The sequence below is a fragment of the Limanda limanda genome, chromosome 16 (assembly GCF_963576545.1).
Source record: "Limanda limanda chromosome 16, fLimLim1.1, whole genome shotgun sequence".
In the NCBI taxonomy this organism is placed as follows: Eukaryota; Metazoa; Chordata; class Actinopteri; order Pleuronectiformes; family Pleuronectidae; genus Limanda; species Limanda limanda.
Genome location: NC_083651.1, coordinates 3342559 through 3367740, shown reverse-complemented (window position 1 = coordinate 3367740; position 25182 = coordinate 3342559). Strand labels below are relative to the sequence as shown.

Sequence of the window (25182 nt, the reverse complement as noted above, 5' to 3'; positions counted from 1 at the left end):
TGACAGATGTGTAGATGTGTCCTGTATCACACTCACACACACACACACACACACACTGGGAGAGAATAACAAGAGGAAGAGGAGGATGAAGAGCTGCACGTCCTCCCTGGTTCATGCTCGTCCATGACTCCAGTGGCTCTTCTGCTTCCCAGTGTGAGAATCAAACATGTGAATCAAATAAAGCTCAGATGTTCCTCTGATGATTTCTTCTTCTAACGGAAGTCGATCGCTTGAAAAACGGCCAATTTCTGTTAATTTAAAAAAAAAAAAAGTCATTCGTTGTCGGCAGGATTCGAACCTGCGCGGGAAGATCCCAATGGATTTCTAGTCCATCGCCTTAACCACTCGGCCACGACAACTGGATATTACATGTGCTTATAAAAACTCACTATATAGCCAATACTAGTGTGTAGTAATTCCTAACAGGTCCTAACGTTTTATCGACCAACACTTTAACGATGATCCACGAAGTCCTGAGACCAGCAGATGACGTGACAGGTCCGGCTCAGCAAAGATGGCGGCTCAGTGTTTAGGAAAGTTACAACAACACAAGTATGTAGAAGCAAATTAATAAGTTTATACATGTTTTAATAAAGTCTTGTTTACCAGCCCCCAGTCAAGTAGCGTAATGTTATTATGACGTAAAACTGTAGTTAACCCAGACTCGAGTCATGTAGATTCAAGATATTGAAGATTCAAGAGTTTATTGTCAAGTACATGTTATTATTATTATATTAACTATTATTATTATAAATACTGTTGCTGCCATTATTACTACATACTGCTATTATATTGGTATAATTACTATCATATATAAATATATATTATGTTATATTATATACTATATATACTATACTATTTTTATATACTGTCTAACAATAACATTACCATCATATCATCAGTACTATTACCATCATCTTGCCACTGCACCTTATCTACCTATTTATCTTGTGTTTCTGTTTTTATTCTTTCTACCTCAATATTTTTTATTTTATTCTATTGTATTGTATTTTATTGTATTCAAATATACCGGCTGCTATGACGACTTAATTTCCCTTCAGGGATGAATAAAGTAATCTATCTATCTATCTATCTATCTATCTATCTATCTATCTATCTATCTATCTATCTATCTATCTATCTATCTATCTATCTATCTATCTATCTATCTATCTATCTATCTATCTATCTATCTATCTATCTATCTATCTATCTATCTATCTATCTATCTATCTATCTATCTATCTATCTATCTATCTATCTATCTATCTATCTATCTATCTATCTATCTATCTATCTATCTATCTATCTATCTATCTATCTATCTATCTATCTATCTATCTATCTATCTATCTATCTATCTATCTATCTATCTATCTATCTATCTATCTATCTATCTATCTATCTATCTATCTATCTATCTATCTATCTATCTATCTATCTATCTATCTATCTATCTATCTATCTAACATTAAGCAGTCTCTGGCTCTCTAATAGCAATGCTCAGAATATTTACAAACAAAAAAAAAAATTGAATAAAATAATACAAAATAGAATATCAAAATTGTAAAATAGCAAATAAAATATATATATATATCTTAATATATATATTCATCTGAGACAAAAATAATAGTGCAATTTTGTGCAATAGTGCAAATATGCTAAGGTGCTGGTTTAGTGGAGTTATTGCAGATTGGAGGAGTTTAAAAGTGTTATGACCTCGGGGAGCTTAATGCTAACATGAAGTAAAAGTGTATTTGAGGAGGTGGTGGAAAAGTTTAAAATGGGAGAGATGGAGATGTAGACTCCTGGGAGTGCTTGATAGGATAATAAGACATTGTTTCATATGTTCATCCCCCTTAAAGTGAGTTTATCCTCAGATACAGGAGCATGAAGACAGGTCCATGTGTCCTTATTGACTAGTAATAACACACGTGTCCCCCACAGTGTGTCCTCAGAGTCTAAACTAGACTAAAGCTCTTTATAGAGGCGACATCATGTGATTTAGTGTCATCTCTCATCAGGAGGCTTCTTCAGTTCAGCTGCCAGGTCTTATTATGAAGGAACAGATTCATAACTCGTGGCCATGTGATATTTTCCCCTAAATGTCCCTACAAGGCCTCCGTAGTAATGGACACTACCATTAAAAGTTTCCCTCACTGACGTTGGGAGAGTGTAGTCAACACTGTGGACCACAGCTCCACCTTGTGGCGAGAAACACCCTGGTTAACATCTCCTCACTTCAACAAGTCATTACCACAAACTGTATTAAATATATATTAATACACCATCATTTATAGTGTGAATTTTCAATATATTCAATATATATATATATATATTCTTATATTTTTAACGTCATGCTTAGTGTGTAACGTGCTCAATACCTTGTCGCTGTAGGAGGAAGTTCCCAGTTTGGGTTCAATAAAAAACATCCATCACTCTATAAAAGGTCTTTACTGCCTATTTAAAGTCTTTGGAAATAAACAGAGCGTTCAAAATGTAAAACTGTGATAGGAGCACATTAAAAACAGATGTGAGGAGAAGAGTAGATTTTCTCCAGATTTTCTTCTTCTCAGTATCTTCAGACCTACTTCACTTACCAGTTTGTCTGCTTCCCTCCTTCGTGATAGATATCTGTGTGTGTGTGTGGCCGGGAACATGCAGAGAATATAAAACAGGTCTTCGCTGTGTTTGTGGATTGGGAAGCTGTGACATTTTAAATCAATACAGTGGCTCTGGGGTAGAGGATGTGTTCAGATTCAGGTAGAAATACCACATGAAAGCAAACTGTTAAAAGTACAATTCCTTCACTGATATGTGACTGAGAAATAGGCTGTAATCATTAAAATGTTCATTATGTATCTGCAGTGGTGGGAAGTAACAAAGTAGAAATACTTAGTTACTGTACTTAAGTCAATTTTTCACATATCTGTACTTTACTTGAGTATTTATTTTCCTGACGATACATTTGAGCACAAATATCTGTACTTTCTACTTCTTACATTCTCAAAACTGGCTCGTTAGGGCTTTTATTAGGTGACTTTACATGATTTTTTGAAGGTATTCCTTTTTTCGATTCACATTTGTTTTCCCTTTCCTGCTTCGTGTCAACATCCGCACATAAATACATAGCTCGAAGCAGCAAGTGGTTAACTTTCCTTAAAGAAAATATTGGAAGTAGTTGGTTTAAACAAAAACTGTTGGCAAGTAGACTATCATTGGTTGGCCGTGTCTAGTCTTACACGTCCACGTAAAGAAAACAAACAGATGCAAAACAAGTCGAGATCGGAAAAAAAAACAACACAACCAATTTTATAAGCAAACGCAAAACCAACTTTCAGCCAACACAACCAAAAACAAACACTTTGTCGTGGACTACTGCATATTCACGCACACAATTCAGGTTTTTTAATGGACCTCGCCAAATGGAACCCTGGGTAATCAGGCCCAGTTTTCCACTCACTATAATGCCAATATAATTTTTGCAAAGATATTATATATCTATATATTGCCAATTCCAATCCTTAGTCGCCCTTTGTGCTGACTCAACACAAATTATAAGCTGTTGAGTCTTTATATATATATTGTACAAACTGGCTAATGTGTACAACTTCAGGCAGGGTTGTGTCTTCACTTTGTTGTCCCTACAGGTGTATTGTCACCCTGCTGGAAACAAATGCAAACACAAACGCAGGCCCATTCGGTGAAGATAGTCTAATGATAAATAAACAGGCTTACATGTAGATGTGTGGACAAGCTGGCGGGCAGATATACAGGTAAACATCCAGGCAGTTACACAATACAGCTAATAGACACAAAAGGTTCATAAACCCACAAACCGACCAGGAGCTGCTGACAAAGGTGACTTTTACTTTTACCGGAGTCACTTTCAAGTAAGATATCTGTACTTTTACTCAAGTATGGTTTTCAAGTACTTTATACACCACTGTGTACCTGTGTACTCAGTGCTGAATCCTGTGTATGTTATATTATATTATTATATGATTATCAATGAAGCATTCACGGGAGAGCTCTCGTCGTTTTCAGACATGAACTCTGGTGGATGTCCACAGGATTGGATCTGGACTTTCTCCAGAGATTCCTTTTCACAAACGAACAATGTTGTGGGAGATTTTCTGGTCAGACACTTTCACAACGACACAGAAATCTCCGGAGGACTCAGGTGGAGCAGCCGGAAGAGGCAGGGATATAATAATAATAATATCCCATCACCACAAACTCTCTTCATCTGTTTTCCGGGTGTGTGGCACCGCTCTTCCATCCAGAGATGTTCATCTTCATCAACCCCTCACTCGCTGCAGAGATGTCCTGCTGTTCTCTCTCGTATCAGCTCCTTCAGACATTCTGCAGAGTTTTAACCAGGTGGTGGGTTAAAGTAGAAAGTCTGGAAGCTCTCGCTCAGACATTGTCGTTCTCACCTCCAGCCTCTGAGGAGAATACAGGAGATTCTCCAGAGTTCAGTGCAGGCTCCATCCTTTTATCGTACAATTCAATTCAAAGTATCTTAAGGGAACAAGTGATGACAATGAACAGAGGCAGACAGGGTGTGTTACATTTCGTGATATAAATTATTTATTTACATTTACAGAAAAATGACCCCATCAAGACAACGTAGTAATAACTATTGGAAATAGAACCCAAGATACAGTAGCTGACGTCGTCGTGGTAACCGAACAGAGAGCTCTATCATAACATTGTGCCCTCTGTCAAAGGTCTCCTATAACACAAGGTGCAAGGCATCACGTGTAGACCCGAAACACCCCCCACCCCACCCCATACACACACACACACACACATACACACACACACCCCACCCCACCCCACCCCCCTCCCAGTCCGGACAACACTCACCTCACGGAGAAGCCCCTTACCCTGCTGAGCACTACCCTGATTTGCTTTAACCCCCCTCATCTACAAACAACAGACACTGGCTAGCCCGCCTCTACCAAAGCTCACACATCTAATACACATTCCCACACACACACACACATTCTCTCTCACTCACACAGACAGACACACACACACACATTCAGTATCCTCAGGTCCCCAAACACCTCACGGTTCAGTTTCTCAGCTGAAACCCTGGAAGCAGGTGGAAGTGAGAAGGTGCGAGGACACTCGATTGGGTGACCGGCGACTGAGGAGAGCATAACCCCCCCCCCAGCGGGTGGGCGGGCGGGCGGGTGTGTGGGCGTCGCCACTGACTGCTGTCCCAGCTCTGTCTCTTGCCGTGTCCCCATCCTTTCAGTTCACACTGGGAGACCGGGCGAGGAGTGAGGGGAAGCAGAATCCTAAGTTATCAGGGGGGTTGGCCTACAGGGGGGGGGGTAACATCGAACGCCGTAGCCCTCCGTGCTGCGGAGGGGGAGGGGGGGCACTGTCTGCTGTTTTGCCCGGGGGCTCAGATCAGTCGAGTGGAGGCGCGCATGGTGTTCTCCGAGCTGAAGTGGACATTGTTCTGCTTCTGCCGGTTGATCCTGTTGGTCCGTGGGCACTTCCTGTGGAGAGGAGAGTGGGAGGAGTCATTAGCTATACAACCGTTATTATCCCCTTGTTGACGAATGTCGCGAATTCGCCTCAAACCATTCACACCATTCCGGTCTTTTTATCCCACTAATGCCTGATGGTGCAAATACTACACATACCATGAAGGTATTGGAAGTACTCTGCCGCCATCTAGTGGTCGGAGTGGAGAATACATACTAGCCCCTTGGTACTGTGCAGCAAAGTTATTTTGAGGTATTAAGCTGTATTTGAAATACTGTGATAATGGAACAGCAATGATTTTACATAAAACATATGTTGTTGTTCAATTTCAAGCAAAAGCAGCATCAATATAATAATCTACATACCAGAGACTGGAAGATTTGTTAAATCGCGTTTATGCCCCATTATGCCTAATGTCGCTAATTTGCCTAATACCTCAATTATCTATTATATATGCTATATTGAAATGAACAATCTCCACTTAATTTAGAATCTGTATGACAGCCAGAAACACAAATAATATTTTTTTTTATATAATTGGAAATTAATTCAGGCAATAAGGGGTTACACCTGATTTACACCGAAACTAGAAAGGAAAAGCAGGTTTTTCTTAAAGTTTCAGGAACTCTCTCACCTCACCTGTTGTTATGAGTGGGAACAAACTAATGCACTGTTGTTGTGGTGGAAATATACAATAATGTGGCAATAATAACCTTTTGAAGCGTGAAGAATGTCGTGCACGGAGGCTGAGCACAGAGGTGACCTTTCCTGCTCCTGCCTGTTTGTCCTTTAAGAAGTGAAGGCCTTATAATAATCTAATAAAACTAATGAGACAAAGCTCCACAGAGGCCGCTTTACATTTATTTATTCTTTAGTCGAAGTGGTAACAATAGAGAAGTAATCTTTCATTATATATCATCTTTTAGTTTTAGAATGAATATCAAAGAGCAGCAGGACACATTAATGCAGCTGCAGATATAATTTTCTCGTTCCGTCCCTCCTCTTCCTTTCGTCCTTTGCTCAGAGGAGCAGGTCTTTCTTCCTTTTTTTTCGCAGCCAACTCTTTTAAAAGATCTTTTATTGAATGTCATAAATTGCTTAGGTCAGCCGCAGTCACAGAGGCTGCAGGGTATACGAGCAAGTGTGTGTGTGTGGGTTTTATTGTCAATACAAAACGCCTGTTCAAACACAGGGTGTGTACCCTTGCCTACTTAGATATCTCCGTGTGTGTGTGTGCTCATACGCACCCGCTGCATGTGTTCAGGTGTGTGTATGTGTGTGTGTGTGTGTCCAGGGGGAAAGTCCTGTACTTTCCCTCTATAGTGAGCAAGGTGACCTTTCAGCTGTTTCCTCCAGGAGCCCCATGGCCCCCATGTGGATTCCCGAACTCACACACCGACCACATGGAAAATACTGTGTGTTTGTGTGTCTGTCTGTGTGTGTGTGTGTGTGTGTGCGTGACTCACCTGGTAATGCAGAGCACCACCACACAGATGATGACCACCTGGAGAGCTCCGATGATGGAGGCGATAAGGACGTAGTGCAGTTTGCCAGAGCCGGGCACCACATAGAACACGTTGTACTCTTTGATGTCACACTGGAGGCCCCGGAACCCCGAGTGACAGCTGAGATATTACACACACACAGGCACACACACACACACACACACACACACAGACAGACACACACACACATGCAGGGGCGAGAGAGAAGAAAGAGACAGAGAGGAAGCGAGTCATTCCTTTGCACCGGGAGACAGGTTAATTGTTTCTGTGCTTCTAATTGAAACGTCAGCACCTGCTTGACAAAGACATTGAGGTGGAACAATGTGTTTGTGTGTCAGCGTGGTGATTGTGCTTTTTCTTTGCCGCGACTATTGAGATGAACATGACTGATGGGGGCTCGCACAGGGAGAGAGCAGAGGCAGGGAGAGAGAGAGAGAGAGAGAGAGAGAGAGCAGCTCCAGATGCAGAACGTTCGTTTCACCGCCGCAGCTTCGTCCTCAATGAAGCTGCAATGGTAATTCAGTGTTAAAGGGGGGGGAACTGCAGAACCAGCTCTTTAGAAGACGCCACGGAGACGCCCTGCAGAGACAGTTTGTGTCTTTTCCTGCATCATCCTGCAGAGTTCACCTCAGTCCGTCTCTCTTCACCCTGGAGAACTGTGAAGCTGCTGATGCTCATTACAGGCGACGTCTTCAGAACCATGAACTAAATACTTAATAAAGATAAAGATAAAGACTGTGTTAATCCCGAAAGGAAATTCTTGTCCCAGCTTGCATCCGAGATTAAAATGATAAAGTGTGTAACCCTAACCCCAATAACTTTGGAAGCTATTAAAGGTGTTTATTGAATTTGTGACATACAGCTAAAGGCTGATTGTGCTGTCAAGACTCATTAAACAAAAACTTCATGCCTGAAATATTACTAATATCATCCAAAATCTTTAATATTCTGTGTGTTATTATGATTTATTTCTGATAAAAGAGAACACGTATTTTCCCAGTTATCATCACAAAGTGGCCTGGTGTTGTCCTGAGCTGCAGTGAGGGAATACCAGTTTACAAGCATCAACACTGTCAGGAGTCCTGTTGGGGATCATAGAATATTATGTCTTTAGTGTCGTTACCTTTACAAACCACAGAGGAAACACAAAGGCTGAATAACAATTCTGCAAACCTATAAATACTTCTTTTTAATTCTTCTAACCTTATAAACTGAGAACGCAACAGAACATAGAAAAGAGACAACTAAAAAGAAGAAGAAGTTATTTCACTGGTCCCTACCAGCATATAACATTAGCTGTTAATAATATCATGTTGGGATTTGTTGGGACACACACACACACACACACACACACACACACACACGCACACGCACACGCACACGCACACACACACACACACACACAGTGAGAGAGACTAATGGAGATGATCTTTGTCCTCAGAGACAAGCTAAAATGGTCCCCCCTTTAATCTCTATCTCTCTCCCTCCCTCTCCTGTCTTCCTGCTTGTCCCGTCTCTGGGGAGGTTGTTACCCACCAACACCTGCATATCCCTGTTTGGACCCACAACTCACACACAGACACACACAGACACACACACACAGACACACACAGAGACACATTCTCTTTCCCTTCGACCTGACAGTGAGCGAGATAAACAGCTCAACCTTGTTCTTTTGGGGGGTTTTGTGCTCCGATTTCCACACACATACGCACACACACATGCACACGTGTACACACACATGCATCACTACCACAGGCACAACTGTGTCTGGATACAACCTTCACTTTCCACGGCCGCTAGGGGGCAGCAAAGGCCTTTCACACCCCCTCTCTGCTGAGCAGTGTTTTGTATGCAAGAATACTGCTGGGACGAGTGAGGTGAGAGGAAGAGGAGAAGGACAGAGAGAGAGAGAGAGAGAGAGAGAGAGAGAGACACCAAGACCCCCGAGCTGCTACACTATCAGGCTGTAAAAGATGGCAGACCCCAGGAGCACACATGGTCATTCTTTGTGTGCGTCCTGTGTGTGTCCTGTGTGTGTGTGTGTGTCCTTCTTGTGCCTGTATGTAAATGCACATCTGTGCTGTGTGGGTCCAACTGGGTTCTGTGAGCTGATGTGAGTGAGTCTCAGACTCTGTCACCTGCACCTGTTTGTGACTGATGTCCAGCAAATGTGGTTGTGAGGTCACAGACGACCTTTGAGGACACGTTTAAAAATAGTTTGTGTAACTGGGGATAAAAGTTGTGTCCCCAATTGGCAAAAAAACAGATTTTTGGTTCAGTGGTTCAGTTTAGGGTTAGACCGAGCCTCCAGGAAATACATTTTAAGTCCCATCAGGGGTCCTATGACATGTGTGTGTGTGTGCACTGCATCTTTGTGTGTTTCTACTTAAATCCATCTGGTTTAAAACAACTTGACGTATTTTCCTTCATTGAAGATATAAAACTATAATTGAGAGCAACATTAAAACTAGTTTTGAAGGTTTGACCCTTACTAAGGACGAGCACACATCGAGATCAAATGCAACACAGATGATCAGTGACACATATTTATTTTTAATACTTTCCAGGACTTTGCTGATGTCAGAGTTTGCGTCAGTAAAGGTGAAAGTCGTGTGTTTCAGGCCACATGTCACTGACAGATGATGAAACTAACAAGGTGGAGAGGTGAGAAGTAACATCAGAAACCTGTCAGATCTACTCTTCACTTCTACTCCTCATATCGTGATATAAATATCTGTACTTTCTTCTCTTGGAAAACTGGCTTGTTACTTTCGTTTTTACTGCATTTGGTTGGAATTATGCATTTTTAAAATGTTTTAATCCTCAAGTGCCACGTTCCCAGGATGTAAAAGACGTATTAAGACCATAAGAAGAAGAAGATGAGACAAGGAGAAACATCATGGACGAAAGCAAAGAATCAAAATCCCTGATAATGTCGACAACATTGGCGACAGAGCACAAAAAAAAACAACATTCCCGTCCCTGGAGTTATTTAAATGAAGCATTCCTCATCCAGTATGTGCAACACGTTTCCTCCTGGACATGTTTCTTTGTTTTTTATTTGACTTGAAGTACGAGTGGTTTAACTTAAAGAGTGTTTGAACTATATTAATGTCACATGAGACTCGGTTTGCTTTGCACAGATTCAGCCGCTAGACGTGACCTTCAGAGGTGAAGGTTTCACTTCCAACACTTTTCAAGCGAGAAACTTTTGCCACCTCTGCAAAGTGTCGGCTCTGAAAAAAACCCGACGTGGGATTAATGTGAAGCTGTGCATCGACAGCAGGGGGGGGGGATCTCAAACACTTAAACTATTAATAGCCCGATTAAAAAAATAAACAGCATCTAATACTTACTTGGCAATTGCTTAAAATCGATTCATACTTATTATCAAGTACATGTTCTGCCAAAATAAATAAAGGCCGTCTGAGTCCATGTTGCTTAATGATGGTTAGTTTATTCATCAGTAAGAGTTGCACTGTAAAAACTCTGTAGTAGAGATAAATATAGTTTCATTGATTATTAAATTAGCATCCATGCACTGTAGCCCATAACAGACAGTATAAACGTAGCCCTATTGATTGCTAGCTATTTAAAAACCATTAGTTTGAATTAATAATCAGCAGTCAGTGTACTTTGCTCAAATTATATCATATTCAGGAAACACTTTTGATATCTTCACTTTTTGGACGGAATTTCAGGCCCTTGTCTGACATTAAATGTTGAATAAGGTCAGAAATGGTTTGATCCGGCGGCTCAATGGTTAAGGAGCATAATGTGCACCTTGACTGGGACGTCTCCAGTTGGATTCGGGCTCAGGAAGCTGAGCTGCCTGTCATTTCCACCACGTCTCTCTCCTCATTTCCTGTCACCTGCCTCCTGCTCTGCTGCAAAAATGCCCCAAAATGCTTATCCTTACCCATCACTAATCCTCACACATACAGGAATACAGGGTGTGCATGTAAGTGTGTGTGTTCATGTGTGTGTGTGTGTGTGTGTGTGTTGATGTGTGTGTGAGTGAGTGTGTACCTGCAGGAGGGCTGTGCCAGGATGCTGGGAAACTGACACTCTCCATGGACGCAGTAGTTTTTGTAGTGATCCGGACAGGGGATGTACAGGCCGCGGGCCAGCCCATTCCTCGCATCCTCATTTTTCTCTGTTTCATAAACAGACACACAAACACACACACACACACACAACATCCATAAATACTGAATGCACATATGCTCTTGGCCACATTGCATACATACATCGAGATGCATTATTAAACTTCTTTATGGTTATGTTTAGACAGTGCTTGTTTACGGTTACTGATCCTGTTCTGGTTTTAAAACAGAAAAACATCACCTCATTATTCCACAAACATCTGTCTGTATGTGGAACGCATATCTCAAGAACTATTCCTCTTATCGGCTTCACACTCTGGACGTGTGTGAGTCTTAGTGCAGTGTCGAGGTTTTCAATATTAATACAAATTGAAATTTAACACGTCTTCTTCTTCTACGTCCTCGGATAAACTCCGGCAGTCGTCAGTAACTGGGTCAATCTGCGGATCAAAATCGCAGCCAGATCATTTTTTTATAATTAGATTTTTTATTTGACCATATCGGACTGAGACACAGACACAGACTGACTAACGCAGGACGGGTGCTGATCTCCCTCAAGGCAACAACAGTGATAGAACTACTGTTTGGCAAATTGCGTTGAAAGAAACGACCCTACGTTTGCTTTGTTGATGGAATGCTTCATATCCAGCAGAGCTTTTATTTTGAAATGCTGTTTAGAAGACCCCAAGGGTGGCGATGGGGTCTGCGGCCACCACGTCCACTCACCTGTGAGGTCAGTCCGTGCAAAGTGTCCATCCCCGCCTTTGTTGCCCGTTATGATGTCACCTGCAAAGGACAGACACACAGTCAAACTGATCCCAGGTCAATGAGACTCCTCCCATAACCCCTTATTGCCTGAATTAATTTCCAATATATAAAAAAAATATTATTTGTGTTTTTGGCCGTCATACAGATGCTTAAAAAGTGGAGATTGTTAATTTCAATATAGCATATACAATAGATATAAAATGTAGGTATGAGACAAATTAGCGACATTTGGCATAATGGGGCATAACCGTAATTTAACAAATTTCTGGTATGTAGATTATTATATTGATGCTGCTTTTGCTTGAAATTGAATAACAACATATGTTTCTGTACAATCATTGCTGTTCCATCATCACAGTATTTCAAATACAGCTTAATATCTTAAAATAACTTTGCTGCACAGTACCAAGGGGCTAGTATGTTTTTTCCACTCCGACCACTAGATGGCAGCAGAATACTTCCAATACCTTCATGGTATGTGTAGTATTTGCACCATCAGGCATTAGTGGGATAAAAGGCCGGAATGGGGTTTGAGGCAAATTCCGAACATTCGTCTACAAGGGGATAAACCCTTACACCCCCCCCCCCCTCTACTAGGACTAACAGGTTCAAACCGATGCCAGATGTGAATCATCGTGGCATCAAAGGGTCCCTGAGGTGCGTGCGTCCGTCTGGATAATGCATATGAATGTGAACTATTCTCCTCCGAAGTCAGAGACTGTCGCCTCTAATGTTTTATTCTGAACAAAGCGAAGAAAGGAGCCGAGGAGAAAAGGCTCCGAGGGAAGAATGCTTTCCTGCTCCCCTTATTGAGGCTGCATTGAATTCCCCTTTCACGACGGCTAGACAAAACCTCCTTCCAATCATAATCATTTTATTGCAATTGATTTCTTTTTTCCAGTGGTCAGTGAATTTATCGCCTCAAAGTGACTGTGCCAAAGTATTTCCTGGATTTATGGAGCAAGAATTGTGGCATGAAATGTGCCTGGAAGTGCGATTATTTTTTTCCCTACTTCTCTTCCTCTTTTATTGGCTTGTAAAACATCGGAGGCGCAATAAAAGAAAAATAAACAAATAAGCCTTTCTACAAGGTCAGAAGCTTGACTCGCAAACAAAGAGACTTAATGAGTTTTAAAACTGATCACGGCTTCTGCTTTTCATTTTTCTAAAGTCTTAATGATGCAGCACCTGGTTTGGTTCAAATCTAGTTTTGAGTTTTTGTACATTGTAATAATTGTGATATTTTCAAACTGACCCAAATATTGCTATTTTTATAATAGTGGCACGGTTTGGCCAACACTACCTGTTTCAAATCAGCTTATCCAAGTTTATAAGATAAACTACTGACCCATAGACTTCTTGCAAGATGAGGGACATAATTAATAGAGAATCTGCATCTGCACCAGAAATTAAGTGAATTAAGTGACAATGTACAAACTACTATTGGCCCATTTTTTGGGTGAACTAAATATGTGAGAGCAGTCTTATATGTCACTATTTATAACTTGATATGTTTATGTTTTGCTGGACCAGCTACTACTTTAAAAAAAAAAAAATCTGTGGCATAAATAAAGAGCGTATCCCCACTTCTCCAGACACCACTACGTTACTGTAATAAATCTGAATCAGATCAGTTTCCCTCACACTGGTATGAAGTACAGTAGAAAGCTGAGCTCTACTCAGACAAATAATTAAATATAAAACTGCTTCCCAAGTGACACATGGAGGAAATATCATAAACCAGCGATCTAAATGTCAAGGTGTCACTTTGAATCGCGGCTAACACGAGGTCCGTTTCATCGAAAGAGTTTCGTGACATTTGCTTCTCTCTCTCCCACTTTCCCAGAATGTGTGGAATCGATCAGGGTGGTCCGACCCCGAAAGGTGCAACATGGGGGAATACAGATTTCTATTTGTGTTCTGGGAGCTGGTTAGCCCTGATTGCTTTTCTCCCCATTACTTCTCAAAGCTTTCATCTCGGTTCTCACGTCTCGATCAATCGTCCTGCTTTGTCCTGCGAGGACGCCGAGCCAATCCCATGCCCTACGTACTCGTCGGAATCAAACCCGCTAACTATTGATATTTGAACTCATAACGTGAGAGAATTTGTAGAGATGTAGATGTAGAAAAATAATATAAAACATTTTGAAAGGAAGAATTCCCATGTGCCTGTGTCTGTCTCCCACATGGATTAGCAGTGTGATTCAGGTTAGGGGATTTAACCACACACATTAATAAATAACCTTATCCCTGCAACCATTACAGACACTGCATTCAAATAAATTATATTACACGAGAAAGAGGGGGGGGATTACCGTTCAGTAAAATTATCAATATCCGTAGGAGTCAAGGCTATTTGGGGATTATCTTTGCACACTATTCCGAAATATGATTGAGTGAAACTATCTTTAATTACGAAATGTAGCTGGAAGTGCAGCTGCAGGGAAAATGCAGAATCATGCTGTCTGCATTTAGCTCTGCAAGTCGCCTCATTTGCCTCGACCGCCCCGGGGGCCATGGGGGCCTCGTTCACCCTCACGGCCTCACTTCAACTGGAAGTGAACACCTGCCGCGGCAGACAGGCTGACGGCGTCCGCTGTGTGTGTGTGTGTGTCTGTGTGTGTGTGTGTGTGTTTTGGTGTCTGACCTTGGCAGTGGCCCAGGTACTTGACCTCGATGCGCTCCTGTTTCTGACAGGACGCCTCCTTCACCTGGCAGGGGTTGTCATAGGAACGGCCGTCCGAGGCACACACCGGGTTGAAGCTGATGTGGGAGCAGTCGATGTTGCACACGCACCTAAAATAAAAAAAAGTAAGAAATCACATTAGGACACAGAAAAAAAACTTTCCTTGTATTTTATTCATTAGCGACGTCAAGATGTGAAATAAATTAGATCTGAAATATGAATGGAAATGAGAGCCTCTTTATCCCGGAGAGACTTATGCACGTGTTTGATTGCGAGAGACACAGACCCAAATTCATTCAGGGATTAAAAATGCGACAGAGAAGAAACTGTGCAGCTTGCACTCAGCTGGGAGGCTGGACCATGCATAGTAATGCTGCTCACACCGGGGTTTCGGCACTTTCAGTTTGACAGAGGGCTTGATTGACAAAAGATGTTCCCTTACATAACCTACATAAGGCGGGAAAGCAATTTATTCTTCTACATGATGGCACTCCCCCTCATGTGGTGTGCCGCAAGGGTCAGCTCTTGGTGCCATGCTACTTGTGCTTTAGAGCTTAATAGTGTGGTTCCAGACTTAAAACTCCTAATAAAGGAGTTTCTCAAACATCAATTGAGAAAATGAGCAGTTGCAAAAGTGGGCGTTCACAACTCTGCATATACTCTCTCTCTCTCAAAGTGAGATCGTTTATTTCTATAATGTTGAATTCCACAGTTATTCGGACGACACCAGGTTTAGATTAATCTGTGATAATCCGATAGCGATAACATCACTCAAATTACAGCTTGTCTCTCTGATCCTAAAAGCTTGAACTCACAAATTTAAAGTGCAACACTGGCTCGGTCATGATCCAGCCACAGGTTTAGCTGATCTCTACTAAAGCTGCCTGTGCTCCTCAGGTCTTCTTCTCACAGTTCCCACAGGAAGCTTTGTTACTGACCCTCAAAACCTGTACATTTTTTACTGGTTCTTAATGGTTTTTAAATTAATGTTTATACCTTTTTCCTCCACATTTTTGGGAGGGGTTTTTGTTTTCTGAATTTTCGAATTTGATCATTTTATGTAAAGACTTTGACTTTGTATTGAAAAGTGCAATACACATACAAAAAAAACATTATTAATATTGTTAATACCACCATTATTACAATTATACTTCATAATAATAATAATAATAATAATAATTATTAGCATTAGTACATCTTAGTTTTGTGCAGGAAACTACAGCACAAAAAAACACTACTTCTCAGATATGAATTTAAGGTGAAATTAACATAAACTGAAGACTAAATAAAAAATTATAATTAATCATAAACTTATGCAAACATATTCCACACAGAGACGACACCATGTCTCAACGTCCCTCAACTAAAACCCCGGGAGAGAATGAGGACAACTGCTCATGTCCTGTGTGACTGTCACCGCTGAGCACAGATTAGATTTTAAAATGAATGTTCATTAAGTACAAGCTCCTCTACACAACAAAATAAAAAGTTTAATTAAAAGTGTGTTGTTTCTTGCCGTGTTGTCTTGGGTAAATAAGTGCTTACATCTGTAACCCTTTTAAAATGACTCACACTTTGTCTTCTCTGTAAAGTGAATTAGTGACTTCCTTCCACCGAGCTGATATTTCTGCTGCGTCTCTGCCTGTGATGCATTCGTCTCTCGGCACATCGGGGGGGCTTACTCCATGTGTTTTCAGCCCTCGCGAATTAACCAGGCAATTTTCTGTCGCACCAAAAATTGTCAGTGCGAGACGTTCTGTGCTTGTGTTTATTAGTCTGTGTGGGTTCTTCTGTAATATGCAAAAAACATCTGCACGAATGACAAGAGAGGGAGAGAGAGAGAGGACTTCTGTGCACATATACCTACGTGTGGTGTGTGTGAGAGTGTATGTATCCTGGCATACATGTAGCGTGACCCTTCGGTGTGTGTCAGGCCTGATCAGCAGAAATCACACGCAGCGTGTGGTCCCCTGACAGTCGCTGCTGCTGAGAACCACTGAACGCCTCATTCTGTAATTATAAATCTGTCATTATTCTCCTGGTCCTTTCATTTCCCTTCGGTGCCGAGCTCTCAGCAAAGCACGGGCATTCAGCTGCATTTGCATACACACAGCCGCACGGGCATCCGCCGCCAACGCACAAAACGTGTGCCTACACACACCCACAGACACACACTCGGGCGGATACACAGTGGCAATCAGCCGTGGTGGTTGCTGCTGCTGACTCTGACGTTGATTGAAACGCTGTGCACCGAAGCGTGGCAGTGCTCAGCAACTGTTGTAATGACGGATCAGCAAAGTAAGAATGATGTGAGGAAAAGGCTTGGTTATGCATCTGTGAGGACACACACAGTTGTGTAGAGGCACGCACAATCCCCCAAAAACCCCGCATGACACCGGGTGTGAGGCGCCGCCGCCGCTGTGAGCGACCTGCCGCTGCCGAGGGTTACACAATGAGCCTGTAACACCATGTTGTTAAACACAGGCAGACAAATCCGACACTCACACAAATATATTTGTGCCGTACATACTTAGCAAAACGACGAAAGCTGAAGTTTTCCCTGTCACATTTAGCAGAAAGACCTCAGAAATCCACAGTTTAGATTTTAGCATTTTAGTATTCACCATTTAAACCAAAGTCAAATTCCCTGTATGTGCGCACATAGGGTTGGGAATTGGCAAAAATGTGACGATTCAATAGTATTGCGATATTTGGGCCACGATTCAATAGTATTGCGATTCTGCGATATATTGCGATACTGCAAGTATTGCGATTCGATTCTGCGATATATTGCGATTCATGTCCCCCATGTTATTCAAAGGCATTACAAAAAATGAGGAAAATAAGACTGCTCACCTCACTTCAAATGTCACACTTAATTCTGTGAACAACATTGTCTTCTACACATTAACTGAAGTGCAAAAACTTTGTCCTTGGACATTCAGGACACAGGACCTTTGTAATTATTTTCTGAATAGGAGACCTCTCACATGAACACTGAGCTCAATCGTATAAATAAGAGTAACCTAGAGCTTCCATCAAATTGAGACCTGCAAGGTCATGACCCAAAATGTTAAATTCATTTGAGAATATTGGCATTTTTGTTCAGAAAAAGGAGTTGGTCAACTTGCTCAGATGTTAAAGTTCCTCTGGAACGTTACTACATCTCCTGCAGTGGAGAACATCCTTTCCACAGACACACTAGGTATCTTTTAAACTCTGAAACTCTCCTCGCCATGCTTTGCCAGCCAGGGGCTGCTACATATATAATTGTAAATAAATATAAAAAAAAAAAAATGAATATTGCAATACTTTGTGCTACAGTATCGCGATACTGAACAGAATCGATTTTTTCCCCCACCACTAGCGCACATACTGTTTAATAAGGCTGATTCAGATTACCTACACTCTCAGTTCCACTTCCTAAGGTGAATGTTGAAATCTCAAAAGCAGAAATTTTCCAAACCCCCCATCAATTAAAGTAAAAATAATCTGCATGGCTACACACTGCTGGAGGCAAGTGAGGAAAAAATAAAGGGGGTCAAACTTTCAAAAAATTATATAACCCAGACTATAATTTTGCTACAGCTGCCCTGGAGCTAAGATTAGGTTTATACAGTTTAAAGCGTCTGTGTTATCATGAAAAGTCTCTAAATGAGAACAGAGTCGGCTTGAAAGGAGAAATATCAGGAGCTTCTGAGCTAAGAGGAGATTTCCTCACATCCACCACTTAAAAGAAATACCAAAAATAAAAACAGTACGGGCTTACACACATGTAAATGTACACATGAAGACTACAACCCCCCCCCCCCAACACACAACCTCCATTCACCAAAGAGCTTTCAAACCCTGGGAGGCTGCTGTTGGTCGCTGGCTGATGTCTGTGCTTCATAAATTTTTAATGAGGCCTCTCACTTTCTCCATAATAGGCACTATACCACTAGACTGCAGTGCGTCAACACATCCTAATGCCACTCGCCCGCACACAGACACACACACACACGCAGACACACACACACCTGCAGACAGGCGTGCAGAATCTGTCACACACATGCATCAGACACCAATCACTCTCTGTCTCATCTTGTTTTCCCTATTGTCTCTCTCTCTCCGCACCAAATCATTGCTTCACACTTTCTGCTGAGAGGATCAGACATGTGTTAAATGAAAAGTTGAGGCTGTGTGTGAACGTGTGTACTGTACATATCGGAGTGTGTGTGTGTGTGTGTGTGTGTGAGCTGTTGTGTGTATGTGTGACGATACTTTCTTCACAGGATGTGTCTTATTGATTAGTTCCCTGCGATTTCCCTCCCATCAAGCCCCCCCCCCCCACCATCCCCCATCCCACCCCCAGACTGTCTGCTGGCTCCCAACTGAAAAGGCCACTTTACACACACATGTAAACACACACACACACACACACACACAGACACACACACAGCAGCCTCACGTTGTATATAAATCCTGAGCGGCAAACCTTATTGCAAGGGAACGTACCATTGATTTTTATAATCCTTCGCTTTAAATTTCACTTTTATCCTTTGAAAACTGAGTGAAAGAGGCAAAAAGAGAGAGAGCGAGAGAGAGAGAGAGAGAGAGAGAGAGAGAGAGAGAGAGAGAGGGAGAGGAGGAAGGGGAGTGAGAGATAGAGAGAAAAGCTATGCTTAGGCAAATAAGAAAAATGGAGAATGAGTGGAGAAAAGCTATGTAGCATGTACTCTTCACAACTAATAAGAGGTAGTGAACACACACACACACACACACACACAAACACACAAACACACTTTTAATGAAGAGGCTGCACAGCTCAGTGTGGAGGAGACTGGGTGCATCCTTTTATTTGACATAACGACATACTCAATCATTGCATTCCTCACTTTTTATTTATTGTTAAATTCTAAATTTAAAATTGTAAGAGAGAAGCTATCCTGCTACTATCTAGCGCCCGTTGCTGACGTACGAGGTAGAACGCGTATGTAGAATTGAATTGATCGGCTCAATTGACTGGTGAAGAAATCGGTGACAGACCATCTGAGGCTATACGTCAACGTTTCTACGTTTTAGTTTGAAATGGCTTCTGGCAACATGTACTTGGGAAACTCTGGGGCTCCATAAAGTCCGGACAGAGGATGTAGATACTCACTCGCTTGCTGATTGGTTCTTTTTAGTCAAGACTAACATGTGAACCTCTTCAGGAAGAAATCCACCGCCATTAGCCTCGGCTCCCAGTACATAACACAACATGTCTAATCAATCACAAGTGTTGCTAACGGCCGTTGTGCAGGTAATTCTCCATTTCATCACAACACAACTGTTTACATGTGTAGGAGGCAATCTGTGATTTGAGCAATCCCTGTGTAAACAAGGAAGCAGGTTCAATGTACGAGAGCGTTAACGTGATATACGTTTTCAGGCGTGTTGATATGGACGGGGATTAAAACTGATAAAGACACACAACTTTTGTGTGGATAGAGATTCAAACGAACAAAAGGTGGCAGTGGGATGGATGGAGCCGGATCAGTATGAGGTCAGGAGGTTGACATGTTATTTATTCAATCGTAATAATAACAGTAAGTGGAGGCCATAGTCCACTGCTTTGTGTGTTTGTTTGTTGTGTGTGTGGCCTAACAAAAGGTAAAATACAATTAGCCACCCAACCCACCTGTTGCCCTCTGATTGGTCCTTGGAATCTAGCTCTTTGTAGAATGAGCCACAATAAGGACATAAGTAGTAGCTTTGAGAAGCCCCTCGGTCCTTTGTCACTATTCGTCCAAACCCAGTGTCCACACAGCCCCCCGCCCCCCCCCCCCTCTATGATTAGCTCACTACCCGCTCCTCTTCTACCTTAATTCCATCAGCGGTGATGGGGGCTATTGATGGGTTTGAAAGCATGGGGTGTTTTTTTGTGGGTAATTACAGTTTTACGCCTCAAATGGATCTAAATGGGTTTTCGTGACACTATTGATCCTCGAGGGCTAAATTGGTCTTTTTGCTGCTGCTGCTGTTAACTGCCTCCAGAGTACAGAGAGCTGCAGGGGGGGGGGGGGTCAAGGCTCTTTGCAACAGCAGGGAGCAGAGATGCATCCAGATGATGTACGACAAACACAATGCAGGAGAACGTTATTCTGTCAAATTGTATAAAGGGTAAGGAAAATAAATATATATGCAACTGTTCAGTTTACTAAGAGGTTAACTTAGTTTAACCTCAGTCGACAAGTCACCAGAGTTACTTTTACACACAACACACACAGACACACACACACAGCTGTTTTCTTTGTTAATGAATATTAACGGTCACGCCTATTCCAGAAAATCTCTGCACCTTAGCACTGTACGTGCCCATAACTCTCTCACTGTATATATTGTTTCGTTTTATATTGTTTTATATATATTTATATATATATATTGTTGTTTAACCCCTTATTGCCTGAATTAATTTCCAATTATATAAAAAAATATATTATTTGTGTCATACAGATTCTAATTAGCGACATAATGGGGCATAAACGTAATTTAACAAATTGTCCAGTCTCTGGTATGTAGATTATTATACTGATGCTGCTTTTGCTTGAAATTGAATAACAACATATGTTTCTGTAAAATCATTGCTGTTCCATCATCACAGTATTTCAAATACAGCTTAATATCTCAAAATAACTTTGCTGCACAGTACCAACGGGCTAGTATGTATTCTCCACTCCGACCACTAGATGGCGGAAGAGTACTACCAATAGCTTCATGGTATGTGTAGTATTTGCACCATCAGGTATTAGTGGGATAAAAAGACCGGAATGGGGTTTGAGGCAAATTCGCGACATTCGTCAACAAGGGGTTAAATCATGTAGGAGATAGGATGAGCTTTTTAATGTCTGTTATTTATGTGCACCAACCACACCAAGGCAATTTCCTGTATGTGCAAATATACTTGGCAATTAAAATAATTCTGATTCTGATCTGATTCTGATCTGATCTGATAAAACTAACCAGCGCTGGAGAGAACACAGATTATTTAATTCTGACAAGGCAACACAGAGCTTTGTGGAAGCTGCCAGCAGTTCCCAGTGTCTGCAGAAAGGTTTACACTTTGGAAAAAGAAATGCACTAATTGCATCGAGTCCTTTTGAATTTATCGCTGCTTCCAGACTTCAGGTATTTCTCAGTAATTTGGCGCTTTGCTCCCTGACTCATCGATGGCCGTTTCCACTGGTGCAACCGAGCCAATCGAGGCTTGTTAGAGGGAGAAAAGAAATGTGAGGTGTCATTTTCTCCGTGCCAGAGGAAGAGAAGCGCCGATAGAGAAAAACGGTCGTGAGCATCGATGGGATGGATGTAGCTGTCCAGGTTGGTGCCAAGTTAATTCTGTCAAGTTCAGAGCTCATGCTGAGGCAGGACAGTTTCTCCTGTAGCCTTTGCCATAGCAGAGCAGAACCAACAATAAGACTAACTAATGAACCACAACGGCATAGTGTCACATTTACGACGACCACAACGACAATGTGGGATTGTGCTATTTAATTAAACAGGCTGGTGACAGGCAGGCAAACAAGTGAAAGTCCAAACTACAGAAAAAACAGAAATCCAGATAAACCAGCATCATGGAAACACAATGGAAACCCCAGTTCAGAAGCACGAGGAATTGGAGGAAAGTTAATAGACAAGCTGACAGTGAACAAAGAGAAACTCTGACCAAATACACAAAGTTAACTACAGTTGAAGGTTATCAATGGAAGGAGGTCAAACCAGACAAAGGCCGGAGGTGAAGAAAGAGCAACACACAGGGAAAGCAATTTAAAAAATGAAAGCGCAAATAGAAGTCAAAGTGCAAAGATATAAACCCCGAATCTGAATGTACACCATTAAGCAAAAACTAGATCCCGCTTTTGCCGCTTTCACAAAACAAAGAAGACACCTTCCCGAGTAATATTCACACCAAGGTTCACACACACAAACACACACAGGTGAAAACAATACTACACTAATGCAGCAGGAACCAGAACCGTTTAGAAACAACAAACACATCTCACAGTTTAAAAGAGAATCCATACGCAGCAGTGATCTGTCACATGCACGTCTCATAACTGTGGCAAAATATGACAACTAACTTAAAATGACTATTTATGGTTATGGGTTTTTTTGCCAAAAATTTACTGTGCCAGAATTGATACAGTACAGAAGGAGAGAAACCTGCCTAGGTATTCTGCATAACAGTTAAAAGTGTACTTCGTGGTCACTTTTTTAGTCCTAGTTCGGAGAGAAGGATGAAAATATTTGCGAGATATAGATTTTACATGTGTGTTGGTGTTGGTGCAGGTGACCCCCCCCCCCGGTAAAAATCAACTAATCCCCTATTGATAATAATAATACGATAAGAAACTTGTTGTGATAGTGTGGTTTAAAATTGTGTTTAATAATTTAATAATACTGAATTTTATACATTTATTAGACAACAAGATTGATTCCACTGTCATTGCCTGCATGGTTAAAACTAAAACTGGCTAATGATTGGTTAATCTTAAGACATGGTTAGCTTAATTTAGCACATAGTTAGCTTAACTTAGCATACACACAAAGCAGAAAGAACAAATTTAAAACGTTCTTTCTATCAGCATTTTGTAAAGCTTATAACTAACATGTTAGATCTTCTATGTTAAACTCATCAAATAACAGCTTGTTATGTGTTGGACTGTTTCCAGTCGTTATGCTAACGTAAGCTAACCATCTATCGGCTGTTACCTCTTGTTTAAAAAAAGGCATTAATTTCCTCCAGAATGCAAATGAGCACATTTCACACGATGTCATCCTGTTCCGTTGAAACAGCTTCTTCCACAATGTGACGGATGTCGAGCTCAACTTGTAAACTGGATGGACGCTGGCTATAATTAGGCCTCTTCAGAGGAAGCAAGACTGGGATGCCCAAGTGTCAGACTGAATAATGCAGTGACAACAAAATGCCTAACCCTAACCCTAACCCTAACCCCTTCAGTGTGATTATCCACACATGCTAGAGAAACAGAATAAACTTCCCACAGTGGCTAACAATTAACAGAGCGGCACTTATTCATTAAACATAAGAATATTGCATTACTACGAGCACATGGCTTCGCTAGGTCACTTCACCTGCTCTTTGAATAACTGCTCGGTCTGATTATAAAAAATCATCTGTCGTCTGATTGGCTGGCTGCTGTTTGATGAGAATCACCTGCTGTCGGGTCGCTGCTTCCTGCCTGATAACTCACCACATTCTCATCAGAACCACCACGGGGTTTTTAGTTTGTAAAGATCGAGAAGAGCTTGTGTTTTATGTTTTTATGTAAAAGGAAAAAAACTGGAATATTTACGTCTGTTTGTGTCAACTGGTTTTGGAATGAGACACTTTATTGAGTGTTGGCCATAGACATATATAAAGACTAGATGTCTCGTCTGTGTTGCCGGCCAACCGAGCCGGACATCACCACATGGCGGCCATCTTGCTAGGGGGCAGCTCGCTCACCCCGAGCGAGCTGCCCCGTAGCAAGATGGCCGCCATGTGGTGACGTCCGGCTCCGTCGAACGAGACATCTAGTCTTTATATATGTCTATGGTGTTGGCTGCCGCTTGTTCAATCCATTGTTTTCTTACGTTCGGGGCAAATGTACTTTTAGACTGTGGAACTGCGTGTGCTTCTAAATATGCTTATTGTTTTATGAACACATCATTGACACTATGTTGTGCTGTTGAATTTTCCCCCTCAAGGTTTTGAAAAATAGTACCCATAAATCCATTTCTGTGTTTTTGTGGGTCATTACTGTGCATTTGTGGAAGTGGGTTGGACTTTGGGAAAAAGGCTTGGTGTTGCACCATGAATCTGTTTCCCTGGTATTAGAGGTTATTGCACACCAGGGCACATTATCTTCCCATTACATCCAGTAGTTTGATAGAGTCCCAGTCCCAGGGCACTGCTAATTTCTAACGTCTGGGATTTCTCACCGGCCACACCAGCAGCTGATCCTCGTTCCACACCAGATCTGTAATCTAGGTTCATTTAAGCTTCATTTTATGCCGTCGAGTGCACATAAATAAAAGCTGATATTGTCTGGTGCTGGAAAACAGTTCACCAGCCAGGCCGCCATCTAATTAGGTTCTGCACCCGCATGTTTATTATGTAGCCCCGAGGATGTTTTTATTTTGTGCCGCTCGCTTGCTAATGCATGAGGGAGGGTGGGCCTGTAACATATTACCAACATTTGTCTCATCTATAATAACGGGTTGAAATTATGACAAACGTTATTTCTACACTGAACTACTTTTCCAGTGTGTGAGTCAAAGTCATTTTTGGCCTGACATTGCCGAGTCCTGTAAGGACAGTAATTGGATTTCCAGAATAAGCGAGAATCTCCTTTCTCTCTGTGGCCTGCTCCAGTAATTGAGGTTAAATGAAATGGCCGAGCGAGCACTGAGCCTCAGTGGATGTTCGTCAAAAGGGGGGGGGGAGTTTCCATCTAAATGCTCAGTGTTGAAAGGGACTCAAAAATTTCAACTAGCAATAATGTCTCTATAATGTTGTTTGAGAGTAAAGTGGACTATATCAGTGTAAGGTGGAGAGGTGTCACGTGGCTTTGACATTAGA

The 25182-nt window shown here is 41.7% G+C and overlaps 1 protein-coding gene and 1 non-coding gene across 2 annotated transcripts in view; both read right to left on the bottom strand.

Annotated features, from left to right (window-relative positions):
* Nucleotides 1-277: 277 nt before the first annotated feature.
* On the bottom strand, nucleotides 278-359 carry trnas-aga (transfer RNA serine (anticodon AGA)). Its single transcript has one exon. It is a non-coding gene; the product is annotated as a tRNA-Ser (tRNA).
* Nucleotides 360-5204: 4845 nt separating this feature from the next.
* Nucleotides 5205-25182, bottom strand: part of tmeff2a (transmembrane protein with EGF-like and two follistatin-like domains 2a) — a 119040-nt gene continuing 99062 nt past the window's right edge. The window contains exons 6-10 of the mRNA XM_061088930.1: nucleotides 14538-14686; nucleotides 11849-11908; nucleotides 11046-11172; nucleotides 6975-7133; nucleotides 5205-5519 (exon numbers count right to left, since the gene is read on the bottom strand). Coding sequence (XP_060944913.1) covers nucleotides 5423-5519; nucleotides 6975-7133; nucleotides 11046-11172; nucleotides 11849-11908; nucleotides 14538-14686 — 592 coding nt within the window. The 3' untranslated portion in view covers nucleotides 5205-5422. The remainder of the gene's footprint in view (nucleotides 5520-6974; nucleotides 7134-11045; nucleotides 11173-11848; nucleotides 11909-14537; nucleotides 14687-25182) is intronic.